This window comes from Hermetia illucens, chromosome 2 (genome assembly GCF_905115235.1).
Source record: "Hermetia illucens chromosome 2, iHerIll2.2.curated.20191125, whole genome shotgun sequence".
NCBI classification, from domain to species: domain Eukaryota; kingdom Metazoa; phylum Arthropoda; class Insecta; order Diptera; family Stratiomyidae; genus Hermetia; species Hermetia illucens.
The window spans coordinates 19,178,077-19,192,577 of record NC_051850.1 but is presented as its reverse complement, the minus strand read 5'-3'; the positions used below and the strand labels follow the sequence as shown (position 1 = coordinate 19,192,577).

At 41.7% G+C, this 14,501-nt stretch overlaps 1 protein-coding gene across 11 annotated transcripts in view; it reads left to right on the top strand.

Annotated features, from left to right (window-relative positions):
* Positions 1 to 14,501, top strand: part of LOC119647762 — a 724,584-nt gene that overhangs the window by 565,771 nt on the left and 144,312 nt on the right. The window contains exon 1 of one of the 11 annotated variants that reach the window (XM_038048889.1): positions 13,103 to 13,237. The exons of the other annotated variants lie outside the window; for them this stretch is intronic. Coding sequence (XP_037904817.1) covers positions 13,156 to 13,237 — 82 coding nt within the window. The 5' untranslated portion in view covers positions 13,103 to 13,155. Of the gene's footprint in view, positions 1 to 13,102; positions 13,238 to 14,501 lie in introns of those variants that run through there. 11 annotated transcript variants of the gene reach the window in all.

Genomic DNA, 14,501 nt, shown 5'->3' with positions numbered 1-14,501 from the left:
CTCATACTGCCTACCTGAAAAGCTCCCTTGGCTCTCGACGACTGGGAGTAATCTATTATAAATGACCCGCTCCAACATTTTCCCCATAGTGTCTAGAAGACATATGAGTCCATAGGAGGACGGTTCGCCTGGAAAGATACCGTCTTCGCGAACATATCCGGTCTACATTTGACGACCTTATTCGGTATGCCGTCAAGACTTGGGGCTTTACTGTCACCTATTCGACTGCAGATCTCCAGCAGCTCGTCCCTGGTGACTGGTGGAATTGGTGTCACATTCAGGGGGCGCTGCAAGGTGTCAGTACCCCCATCTTGCTGGGGAAATAAACCATGGATTATTTTCAACAAGAGTATGGGCCACGTAATCTCCGGAGATGATCGGCCTGTCTGTCTGTCTGTCTGTCTGTAACAGCTGGATGGATTGTCACGAAAATTAGTAAGTTCTGGCAATTACAGTAACCTTCCCCTCGAGATATTTAAATCGCTCAATTCTGGCAATGACAGTAGCCTGCCCAGAACTGAGCAATTTAAATATCTCGAGTCAATGCTATCAACCTATGGAGAACTGCGTTATGTTCCTCACATAGGGAAACACAAAACCGTTTATGCCTGAAGCGTCAAGTTTCCGGTTTCCCAATTTGTTTTGGAAATTACTTCCTAAACTATCAACCTGACTGCATGGAAAAGTACAGAAAACTGGGAATATTACTTTGTAGCCTCCCTCATTTAACAATTTATCTAAACACTTAAAACTTGATGTCACATAAATTCAAATGAATAACTGCTCAACCGACGACGTCTCACACATTTCTAGATAATAATATCTCACTATGCATCCGCAATTATCAATTTATTTTCGCTAAGTAATTTAATTTTCCGCTCGTGATTCACGTCATTTTCTAGAATTTCCCAGGCATCACCTAACTTTTGGGATCAACACAAAGAACAATAAGCACTTGGGATGCATGTTTCCTATATATGAATTCCGTATTTCCCGGAGCTTTCATGTTAATCCTCTGAGATATGTTTTCCGCTTACTAGTCTTTTTTGGCCATGACACATGTAGCATTGTTCAGCCAAATGTGACGATAACTGCGTTGTTTTGTGTTATATGTGTGGCATCAGTTCTTAGAATTTCACTTAATTAGAACTGCGAGGAGCAAGCAATCAGATTTAGTTTGAATTAGTATCTTATTTGATGAAAAATCAACCAAGCTCTCAACCGAGACGAGAAAATTATTTATTTTGATTTCTCCTTTGAGAAAATTACTTTTCATGAGAAATGTTGGAATAAATCAAAAATTCCTTAATTGTGTGCTCAGCCTAAAAATTAAAAAAAAATGATAAAAATAATTCTTAAAAATACCAAAACAACTCTAGTCTTATATCTTTGATTGTAAATCTTAATAACTGTTTCCTCCTCATAATAATCCTTAAATGTTCTTGCAATCCTTATAGGCCACTAAGTAGCCTCTAGAATTTAAACATTCAAGTATTCATAAAATTCACATCTTCCATTCGCATACACATTTCTTTCTCACCTTTAATTTCCTACATTTTCTAAGCCATTTATTTCGCCGGTTTACCTGCTACTATTCTTACTGAGTTTTATTGACGCAAAATGCATCATAAAAATTTTGCATAAAGTGTTTTGTGGGTAATAAAGTCGCGGCAGTCCTAGTTCTTTTATTCATTCCCAGAAATTTCTGCATCAATACCCTAACATGTGAACAAAGCCGGTGAGTTGAAAGATTCAAATTAATGACATGAAACAATGAACTTAGCCATTATTTCACACGGAAAGTAAATGTTACCGTCAGTGTTCCGTGGCACTAGTTCAAGCGTGATTGCTGAAACCAGAGGCATATTTGTGGTGTATTCTTGAGGGTTTTGCAGAAAACAAAATCTTATTAAAATCGGTTCATTGCTTGTCTGTCTGTCTGGTGATGAAAAGTTTCAAAACCTACTGTAGGCTCCTGCTATACTTTTACTCACTTCAGCTACCTTTTTCTCCTTCACTTACCCGCAGGAACAAATATGAAGATACCCTATGTTACCAGTGCCTAGTGCAGGAAGGTGGGACTGCGGATCAATCCAGCCAAAACCACTGTAGTACCATTTACTAGGAGACGTAAGCTCGATCACCTAAGAGCCATAAGGTTACATGACATGGAGGTGAAACAAGAAATAGACGTCAAATATCTGGGAATTACGCTAGACTAAAAACTACTCTGGAAGACACATGATGACCTGCAGGGCCATTACAGGAAAAAAATGGGGTTGCAGCCCGAAGATACTATTTTGGATATGCACTGCAATAGTAAAGCTAATGATTACCTATGAAGCGGTAATCTGGGCGGAAAGAACTGAACTCAGCACACAAGCCAGGGAATTACACAAACTCCAATGACTGGCTTGTGTATGTATCAGCGGGGCAATGAAAACATGCCCAATGGCATCCCTGGAGGTCCTTCTGGGATTAACCCCCTCTATCTGTACATACAGACGCAGGCAAGGAAAGCAATATTCAGGATGGCCGGGAGTATCAGTGAGGCGGGGAGCTGCCTAAACCGAAGGAAGATTGATATTCTTTCTAGGCGGTATCCCGAATTACTGATACCAAGGAGTAACATGACAACTAGGTTTCACTTTGATAAGAAGTTTGAAACACGTTGAAGTAACAAGGCAAACTGGGAGAGCGAAGCTGGGACATGCAGCTTAAACCAGCAACTGGTTAGTTGGCACACTGACGGATCCCTCACAGCAGAGGGAGCGGGTGCCGGTGTCATTGGTTCAAGGAAAATGTACTTGGAGCCAATGGGTACGTACACTAGCATATTTCAGGCGAAATTATACTGCCCCTCCTTTAATCTCCGAAGAAACTGCAGGGGGCAGAACTTTGTTATTCTCCCCGACAGCTAAGCAGCGATCAAGGCACTTAGATCCAACCAAGCGAACTCTAAACTGGGAATGGCCTGAGAGACTAAATACATTCGGCTCGTCCAATAAGGCTTGGATACTCTGGGTTCCAGACCATGTTGGGTTGGGAGGCAATGAAGCAGCGGACAAACTAGCCAAGAAGTGAGCAGGGACATTACACGGGCCAGAACCCTTCTGTGGAATCGAAAACGGGTTCATGGCTATGAAATTAAAAAATGAAGAGGAACGGTTGAAGGGACTTTACTGGGCGGGCCTGCCAGGAATGGTGCGTTGCAGGGTGCCTTTTGGGGGATACCAAAATGAATCTCCGAATCATAGTGGGAATTCTCACTGGTCACTGTCGGTTAAACTATCACCTAGAGAAGCTTGGGATATCTGCCTGCTGGTTCTATGCGGAGTGTGATGAAATCTCTATACACGTTCTGGGACATTGTCCAGCACTTGTGCAAAGAAGGCCGGTTCGACTTTTCCTTAACAGGATAATAACACCCGCATGATAGCCATTATGTCACGGGGCAGGAATAGGAGCAGTTACGTTCATCTTGTTATTTCTCACTTTCCTCCGAAGCTACTCCCCACCTCCTCTAACGCCTTTCAAGTTTTCTTCAGAGGCAAGCATGTGTTCCACTATATTTCCGGGTGACAGCAGCGTTCAGGCGACAATTTCTAGCTGGGCTTTGTTCGCGGTAAATCTCGAACAATTACAAACAACTTGCTCCGAATTCTCTGCAGTCATCTCACATATCGCGCAAAATGGGAAATGGCTACGAACAAAGCGATACAGAAATTGGATTATGTCATAAATAACTTCTCCACTTGATACATTTGAGGCAATTCTATGTGTCTTGTGTCCCATCTCTTTTGCTATTCCAACAGGCCTGAGGAAGTGGGGATGAAAAAAGGGTGAGGGGAATCCTCCGTGCCCAAAGTTTCCTCGGGGGACGTTTCAGGTATGAAAGGTTTTGTGTATTTCTTTTATTAAAACATTTGAGTGGTAATTTTTCCCATTGTATCATGTCATGTATATGCATATATTAGGTGAGAATATCCACTTTTACGTGATACTGGCATTCAAAGCCTTGAATTTGCATAGAAACGAGAACTTTGACCTAGTATAACTTTGTTAGTAATAGTGCGATTTTCACCAAACTTGGTAGGATCCTGTTCTATGTTATAGCCTATATTATAAAACTTCATGATTCTAGGATGAACTTAGGGAGGGTTTTCCGGTCAGTTACCAAATACCAATTATATACTAATATTAACTTTATTTGAACAGATATCGGTGTGTTTCCTGTTTATTTTCAAATTTTCCTATTAGGTAGTTTCTGAGAATGGGTCCGTGACAACTTCCGACTCACCTGCACTCCCGACCTTTCCAACAAATGTCAAACTAAGACCGACTCCGGAAAGTACTAACCGAGACCTTTCATTTGATGCCCCACATGCCCATAAATGGTGACAGATATGTACACCCCCTTTTGCACCCAGGCCCTGTTTTTCCACATACTCATGTTATAAAATTACGTCTAATTTCAATGTAACTTGAATGAAAGCGTGTCGAGAAGTTGGTGTCAAGCCAATAGAGCTGATCATAACATCAACTGGTCCCTACTACCTGATATCTATTGTCCTCCCGCACTACTCACTTTCTTTAGGATCGTCTTTACATAGGTATAAAGGAGGCATTCATGGGCTTAAGTAAATTTCTACACTCCGAGTATTCGAAATTGGAAAATAATGAAGATGATACTGATTTCTCACTCAGAAAACTTAGTTTGAGAAGATATGCTTAGCTTTCATTTAGTAAACACAGGTAGTGTTATATGTGTTTAGCTCCGCATTTGATTCACTTCTTTTGTACCCTCTGTCGCCTGTAGTTACCATTGCTGATAATTTTCAAACATATACCCTAGCTCCAAATACTAGCGTTCCCCAAGTTGCTATTATTCGGAACTAACGCTTTATCTATGTTTGAATAATAGAGTATTTATTTTAAGTCTTGCGATACAAGGGTTACAGGGGAGATATTTTCCTAGTCTCTAACTTCTTAAGAAACAGAAAGTTATTATACCTTAATCAATGCGGCAAGGACTTAAGTCGTGAATTCTTATGCTACTAGCCTTTAACTTGAGTGCTTCCAGACTTGTCAATATTGTTGGTCTCTATTCCTATAGTCAACACATTGCTATGTTCCATATATTCCGAAATGCCAGCTGGATTTCTGTCACATGATTGAAGTACTCTAACACGCTTAAAAACAATAGGCAGTTTGATAATTAGATAAGATAGATAATTTATCTAGGATAACACCTTCAAATGGTTATCGAGCGACTATAGTTGACTGAGATAAACTGATAACACTTTTGCTCGTAGGCGTAATCCTTACAAAGGCATGAGCTCCGAAAAATGCTAAACCAAGCCTTCCTCTAATGCCGTTAATGTTTTCACTTAGTTAAGGCCTATAATCTCTAATAAGGATAATGAATTTTAAGTCACAACTTTCACGCTTCTTTTCGCAACGAAATTATATATATGTTTTTCTATTTAGTCCTTTGTGAAGCGTAGGCAGGTCTGGCGAGACGAGGGGAGGGAGGTAAGCTTCATTCTCCCCGGACTGAGAAATTTCTCGAAAGCCTAGAAAAGAGACTTTAAAACGATTAGATTCATTTGACAAGACAGAGAGGTCAGCATTTACTCCGGTGCTGATTTTTTCTGTGTAGTCCATATCATACATGAAGTAACTTCTTTTGGTACCGAAACTTCGTAAACCTCCAGGCGAACATTGTCCTATTGACCAACATACATATAATGATAATCCCGGGATGCTGATGGCCAGAAACTTTTGTGATTCGCAATTTGGTTTCCATAAATCAATCGTCACTTTTGAAATCATAAAATTGGTTACCAGTTTGGCTGGAACTATATAAATTTGAGGAATGCTTAAAATTCCGCCAATTACATAGAATCAAATTGTATGTTCCCTGTTTCCAGTTGATATTCCGGTCTCAAAATGCACTACTTCCATATGTATCTCTATAGTGTGAAACGTCAGATACAACGATGTACTTTACGTTTAACAAGTGGGTAACGCCAAAGGTAGAATTAGTTGTGGTGACAAAACATCTTAAGGATGCCGAGTAGTGCTCAAGTGAAGGTAGAAATTCGGGGGGCAAAAAGTGTTAAAACAAAATACCGAACCCAGGCGATGTGCAGCATACTTGCAAGTAGATTCTCCAAGCCTGATGAAAAGGGAAGCAAAAAGGTGATCATCCTCGTAGATCTTGCCTTTCAAGTTCCGAAACTACCCATCTGAGAGACTACCCTCCATGGATGGACATAAGCCTATTATAGAGAGCCCGTTCGAAAAGTTTGTCTGATTCTCTTTAATGGGTATATAGGCCTATAGGGCGAAGGATTCCTTAAAAGTTTATTTCACTTTGACATAGGCACTAGCTTCCGCTGCCACTATTCATCAGAAGAAACCACTACTTTCACGGTAAATGTTTGGGCGAACCAATTTACAACTTTCTTCTTCACTAACAGAGTTTTATTTGGGACACCGTCCAAACCTTAGACAATCTTCCTTGTGTACTCAAGGATTTCTTCTGTGGTTACCTCGGGAATTTCATCAGAATCTACTTATTTGGCTGGATAGATACGATTTACTTGGAAAGTAATAGTGATAATATCCCGCAGCAAATCAGGGCTGGTGATCGGATGTGAGCGTTTAAGCTTGACTCATGATATAACCGTCTTCTACGCACCTCCCCGTGGGTTGAAGTCAAATTGCTTACATGACTTTGAGTTTAACGTTAAGTTTGAGAGATGTCCTCAGAATGCAAATGGGGAGTGTAACACTTTCTCCAAATGTTCCAAATGTTACTACAATTAGTACCTCTCGTTTTTGACAACAGTTGCAGAGGGAGAGTGGGGGATGCAAAGTGGTCATTTGTTTTAGCGAGCCATTTTCACCTCGTCAATGTGACCAAAACGTGTCACACCACTCTTCCAAAGCAACATAATGCACGAAGCAATTTCATAACGCAATTCTCCATTGGCTGGTCGCACTTTATTTTGTATGACATTCCACAGCAGTGGACCCACTACCCAGCCTCGTGGTACTCCCGCTTCGAGGCCCGCATGTGTCCCGTACCAGGGAGTCCCATCTGAGAGGTGATTCTCGGCCAGTCCCAATACGAGACAGTAGCTACCAGCATTTAACGCCCCTTTTGCCATACTCACCACCGTTCTTGTTGCATCTACCGTAGAGTTAGCGCATTGGAACCCATACCGATACCCGACAGTCCATGGCCGCTTTCGACGACGGGTAATAGGTTGTTGTAGGTAACTCCCTCCATCATCCCGCCCATTGTATTCAACGGGCAAATCTGACGATATGATGCTAGATCCCCAGCAATTCTCTTGAACCTCGTCTCTGGTGACTAGCGCAATTGCCGTCACATTCAGAGATGGTTGAAATGTGTCCGTGCCCTCCCCTTGCTGGGGAATAACGGCTGGATGGTTCTCAGCATAAGTGTTAGACACGAGATCTGCGGAAATGAACGGCCTCTGAATCATTCCATCACAATTATATAAGCACTCTCCATGGGTTACATCCGCTTCTGAGCAGACCTTCTTTAAGCATTTCCTCTTGCTTGGCTGGATGGCAAGCTAGAGGGTTTTGCAGGCTGCCTTATAGGCGCACTCTTTTTGTCCCTGATCGACGCTACCTACCGCCCTCTGAGCCGGTCTTCTGACTCTGTGGCAGGCTGATCGAAGGCTAACCAGTTCATCATTCCGCCAGTATTTTGGTCTTCTACTGGGGAATAAGCACCTCCTAGGCATGGATGGGTCACATGCTTTGGTGATCCATTGTGCAAATGGATGGCTCTCTCCGCGCCTGCTTTATCAGATTGATCTAACAACACCTCTATGAAGGTCTGCTCACCCAAAGCTTTTGCAGACCAACTTGAAATCTTTCTCGGTTTCAGGCATGATGGGTCTTTGCCCTGTGGCTCGATACATACCTCAAAGAAGATTGCTTGGTCATCGCTGTGAGTGTAGCGTTGGTTGACGCCCCAGGACATACCACGCGCTAGGGCAGGGTTGACAAAGGTCAGGCCTACAACCGAACCTGGTCTCGCTTTCTGTTTACAGCACCTTCGTTACCCAAAGCTATGTCCATCTGTGCAAAAGCTTATAATAAAATACTCCCCTTGGCATCTGATTCTCTACTACCCTACTCTAGGGCCCAAGCACTGAAATCACCAGCAATCATTTTTGGACTTCATCCCTTGGCGTCGAAAACAAGATTATCAAGCATTTGCTCGAATTCAGACAGTGGCAAACTTGGTGCGGCGTAACAGCTGTATACCTATACACCACTTATTTTCGCCCACACAAAGCCTGACTTGCAGTACATTGTATGGCCTGTCGACGGCAGGCCCATACTGGCGCTTCACCAGTTGAATCTGTGACCGATTTGCTACCGTGATGGTTTCTATACGGTTCACTTATGATGACGACTTCCATCTCAGATTCGAACTTGGTCTGCTCAAGTAAATCCTGAGTGACCCTGCAATGATTGAGTTTTATTTGAATAAACTTCATAGTCTCATTGCAGTGAGCGATTTCCTAAATCCCGGACATTTACCACTTCCGGCAATATGCCTGTCCCTCTTTTACTTCGCACAATAGACATTTGGAGTCCCTATTGTACTCTCTGGCAATATGGTTTTTCTCCCTACACCTTCTGCATCCATCGGATCGATCAATGCTGCTGGTACATACCTTCGCGAAATGCCCAAACATGAGGCACTTGAAGCACCTCTTTAGTGAAGTTTGTGCTCTTAAACGGCAGACAATCCATTCAATCCGAACTTTTCCGGCCGCCAACAATATCTGCGCTGCTTCCGTTGTTACTCTTATTGTGGCCGTTTGAGTACCGCCAAAGGCTTTTCATAAACCCATAACAGACTCCGCGATAAGTTCTTCCAACTTGAATTGCTCCATCAGAGCAGTACAAATTTCTCCTTTTGGTGTCACTTCGTCGAGATCCTTATATGGTATGTTGACCTCGTTTGGGCAGGCACTGCGGCATCCTTCCCGAGTGAGATTTTGACTAAAGTGGGTAAGTCATCGTTTTTGCATACACTAGATCTTTTCAGCTCGAACAAGAGATCTCCTTTCTGGGTTCTTCGGATTTTGTTCACATTTCCGCTCAGATCTTTTAGGTCGGGATCAGTTTTGCGTTCTCTCAGTATTTCCGCGTAGGACAGATTGCCTTTACTGGGGACTTTCACTCGCATCTGGGTGAGTTCCCACTTTTGCTTTTCCTTTCGCTTTTTTGCTGGTAACTTTAGTCCATCCATCGTTTTCGTTCGTCTTGGTCTTTGCAACGCTGACCAACTTTTTACATTTAATGTATGCTTTCCTCTTCCTGAATTATTAGTGCTGGTTTTCAGAACTGGTTGTCCGCCTTTTTTCTCTTAGGCGCCTTCTGATTATTTAGAGGATCCCCCTCTTTTTCACGTACTCGTTTATTTCATACGGTGTCACTTGGGTCCCTTGTGACACTGTAGGTATAGCAGGGTCCGGCAAATCCTTAGTATTATTTTCCTCCATCTGTGATCTATTATAAAGGACTCTAATAGCCCTCACCATATCTTTTATGGCTTAGTGCACGTTGTGCTTGTCCTTGATAAACTCGGACAGCTCAACTATTTTTGCCCCAAGCTGGATGAAGGGTATTTTCTCCTGATCGGGACTCTGCTCTCTATGAGCCCCAACAGGGTTACTCCTTTTATACGCTCCTTTACTCCTGGCATTCATTGACCTTATCCTTTACTGTCTTTGACATTAGGAGAGATCTCATAGTTGGCGAGTTTGTTTCGAATGGATCCTTTTCTTGGTCCTAGAGTAGCTCTTGTTGTGGCGGATCTTGAGCATATACGGTTGGTGTTATCGCGGTTTTTGTCGTCCAACGATTTGTCATCAGTTCATCTTTACTTCTTCTTGTTACTGGTGTTCTCGGTAAGGTCGTACTTCACTTCAACACCTCGTTCTCGAGATCTAAATCACTTGTAGCATATGCCAAGAAGGTCAAGTTGTCCTCCACCGAGGCACTGACTGTCTGTCTGTCATACGCATTTTTCTCGGAGACTGTTGGAGCGATTGGCATCAAACTTGGTAGAAAGATGGAAACTGTGAACATTCACACATAAAGTGAGTTATATAATTCTACGCCGAATTCGAAGGGGGCTCCCCATACATGCAAAAGGAGGGTGTAATTTTTTTCGATTAAATATAGTCATGTGGGGTATCAAATGAAAGGTCTTGATTAGTACTTTCTGAGACTGGCCTTTGTTTTGGCATTTGTTAGAAAGGTGGAGAGTGCGGAGAGTTGAAAATAATAATTTCTTTAACGGACCCCTTCTCAGAAACTATCCAACCGAAAAATCTGAAAAAAATCTAGGTGCTGTAAATATATGGTGCCTAGGCTCCAAAATTCGCAAGGTATCGACATCTGTTCAAATAAAGTTAAGAATAGTACATTACTATAATTTTTAATAATTGGATGCAAACCCGCCCCCCTTAAGTTTATCTTAGTATACAAATAATAATATAAAGCACGATTCTTCCAAGTTCGGTAGAAATCACATTATTCCTAACAAAGTTATAATAGGTCAAATTTGTCGCTTCTTTGCAAATTCAAGACTTTAAATGACAATATCCCTTGAAAGTTGATATTTTCACATAATATATGCATATATTACGTGCTACGTACTAATGGAGCAAATGCACATTCAAATGCCTTTATAAAAGGAATACACGAAACTTTCCAGCTGCCGGTTTCCTGACTTGTTTTGTCGTAAAATGGGTGAACACTAATATTTCCTTCTGTTGCTTATTGCTTTTGATATTATCTAAGATTGCTATACTACTACGAATATTCAGGGACATTCTGGATTGTGACAACCTTCTGAATATCAGCAGAGCTTTAGATTATTTTTAGCGACACCTACTCGAGAGACCTCCTTGGATTCGCCTTCATCTTATTGTATTAATGTTAACCTTTACGCTGAACTACTTTTCGTTACGTCCCGCGCTGTCTATAGTATTTTTGCTCATGTACTCAACCTTGATGAGGGCAACTCCCGATGCGGTCGGCTGTGGGTAAAAAAGGGGATTTACAATTTTGTTGGACTATTGTGTAGTAGCTGACAAAGTGGTGGACCGACCTCGTGGGACTTGCTGGAAAAATGGTTTCTCCCGAATAGCGGAGCCATCAATACAATTTTTGATTTAAAAATTTGACTGTGAAGTGCTCCTCTCGTTCGCCTAGATACTATCGTTTTCAGTTGCGAGATACGTGCTTTTGGTCACATCAGAACCTCCAGAGCAATACACATCGATTTTCTAGTTATTTTGCGTCACGAGATACCAGGGCTTTCCGTCAGTAATGCATCGGGCAGCTACCTTTGGAGATGAGAAGCTTTCATAAGATATGACCTAGCCTCTCATGCTCTACGTATCATTTTATCCGGACAAATATTTGGTATATGATTCATTCGCCAGTATAAATAAATATAAATTTATTGTTAGAGGCTATTTGGCGTATAAATCAAAATGACTTGGATTTATTCAACAAAACCATCTGCGCTCATAGCTACATGTGTACGTGTTATCTATAATAATCGTTAAATCTTTGTATCTTCCTTAAAATGTCTAAGATACTCAAATGGATAAAATAGAATCAATTTCGCCTCTGGTAACGTCTGGCTCAATAGCATTCAAACAGATATGAAAATATTTTCTTATGGCCTAAAGAATAATCCGAACCCATTCTCCTAAAATATTGGTTCAGCCAGTTAACCCCTATAGAATGTCAAATAAAACTCTGGAATACAAAGTGCATAAATTCTCAATACCATAAATTAGAATAATCTTTTAACATCGATGACCAATAATAACAATGCGTAGGTCAGTTTATGCGAATTGACTTCAACATCTCCATCCAAATGTCATCATATTTTTATCACATAAGATTGCTGGCAGAACAACCAAAACAAATAAAGTCTGTCATATCTATTTTCGATTTGAAATCATCTTTCTAAACCACTTTCGCGTGTCTAAATTTAGACGCGTGCCCAATCAACTTTGCCAAAAATTCCTTATTTCATTTGGCGGTCCGATTCTGATTTAAATGTGTGCCTGTTTAAAGACCATTGTATCTGAAAGATACTTAAATTTACTACATATTAACCTCATACTTCATGTAGGAATAATGCCGTAATGCTGGTTTGGTTCAGTGGTTCGTTTTGTCCGATTGTAGTTCTTCACAATTAAATTGTTTATGTACTTCTATTTTGCGTCCAAGTCGCGCAATTGTTCACAAACGTAAACAAACCTATTTAAGACATCAATGGCGTGCTTACACCCCCTCAGAAGGCTTTTAACACATTCGATGTGTATTCTCGTTTGATCTTATTCTCGAATAGTGTAATCCATGTTTACATCTGTTATTATGATGAAGTAGGATCCACTTTTCAACTGTGCCCCGAATACAATTATCCAATGATTGTTGACGGATTTGTTTACAAGAGTCATTGAAATATTCAAATACCATCGACTGCAACTGACTACTCAATGGTATACTTAAATCCATAATTTATGAAGCTTGCTCCCCTGGAATGTGTGGTTCTACCGTATCCAGAGTGGCCTGACTCCACGATGACTGAATCAATCTGCATAATTTGAGACGGGCCCCGTGCAAGCCACTCTAGTCCCTGCAAGTACACTTGCTAATCTGAGCCCATAAATCAGGCCTTTCTGTAATGAAAGTGTTAAGTCAAATGAATGACCACCACAAATTGCTCGCCATCGTTGAGTGGACATTATCACAATGAGTGCCTTGTAAAAATGGGACCCAGCGTTCATTGCCAAGCCTACTTGTTTTCTAATAGCACGTAAGCCTCTTTTCTTCGACGGACATTCTTAATGCAAATCCATTATGATTTACTCGAGTTCCATTTCACCAGCGATGAGTAGGAAAACTATTTTTTCCATTTTCCCAGACGAACAGCGAGCGTAATTCTAAGGAAATGCGAACTGGCGTTCTATAAAACCAGTGAGCGTTCCCACTACACTCTTCAGTGTAATGAAAACAATTTACTTTGAAGTTTCAACTGAGAATATTATCTTTTTGCATCGAATGTGCGCTCATTGTTTAAAAATGAAACTAATAATTAGAGTGGCATCACGCAAGCTGGGAAAATATGTTGGCTTTTCGAGTGGTACGTGTCAAGTGATAGTTTTTTCTAGCGTGCCTGGATTATATGTACATAAAACGCGGGGCGAATAAATCATAAATCAACAGGCTAGTGCCGGCCATCGTTAATATTTAAAGTGTATCTTACGAGTGTGCTCTTACATATATAAATCTATAATGAAATTTGCCGGGGAAAATAGATAACTTGAACTGAAAAAGTTCATGGTGATTGTAGTTTTCGTGAACTCCGCCAATACTGGAGACAATCAGCAAGCGCCATAACCCCCTCCACGCATCATCATCATCAACGGCGCAATAACCGGTATCCGGTCTAGGCCTGCCTTAATAAGGAGCTCCAGACATCCCGGTTTTGCGTCGAGCTCCACCAATTCGATATCTCTGAAAGCTGTCTGGCGTCCTGACCTACGCCATCGCTCCATCTCAGGCAAGATCTGCCTCGTCTTCTTTTTCTAATATAGATATTGCCCTTATAGACTTTCCGGGCTGGATCATCCTCATCCATACGGATTAAGTGACCCGCCCACCGGAACCTGTTGAGCTGGATTTTATCCACAACTAGACGGTCATGGTATCACTCATAGATTTCGTCGTTATGTAGGCTACGGATTCGTCCATCCTCTCGAACGCGACCAAGAGTCCGAAATTTTTTTTTGCTAAGGACCTCCCCGGTTTGATGTTGTTGGTTGGTTGGTTTTGAGTGCTGACTTTCCCATCATATATTTTGTCTTGCCTTCATTGATGTGCAGCCCAAAATCTCGCGCTGCTCGATCTGGATGAAGGCAATTTGTACGTCTCGGGTCATTCTTCCTATGATGTCGATATCGTCAGCATAGATCATTAGTTGGATGGACTTTAAGAGGATCGTACCCCTCGCATTTACATCAGCATCACGGATCACTTTCCCCAGGGCCAGGTTAAAGAGGACGCATGATAGGGCATCCCCTTATCAAAAACCGCTGTTGATGTCGAATGGTCTTGAGAGTGATCCTGCTGCTTTTATGTGGCCTCGCACATTGGTCATGGTCAGCCTAGTTAATCGTATCAATTTCTTCGGGATACCGAATTCTCTCATGGCCATGCACAGTTTTACCCTGGCTATGCTATCATAGGCGGTTTTAAAGTCGATGAATAGATGGGGCAACTGATATCCATATTCCAACAGTTTTTCCATCGCTTGCCGCAGAGAGAAAATCTGATCTGTTGCTGATTTGCCTGGAGTGAAGGCTCTTTCGCATGGGCCAATGATGTTGTGGGAGTAAGAGGCCATC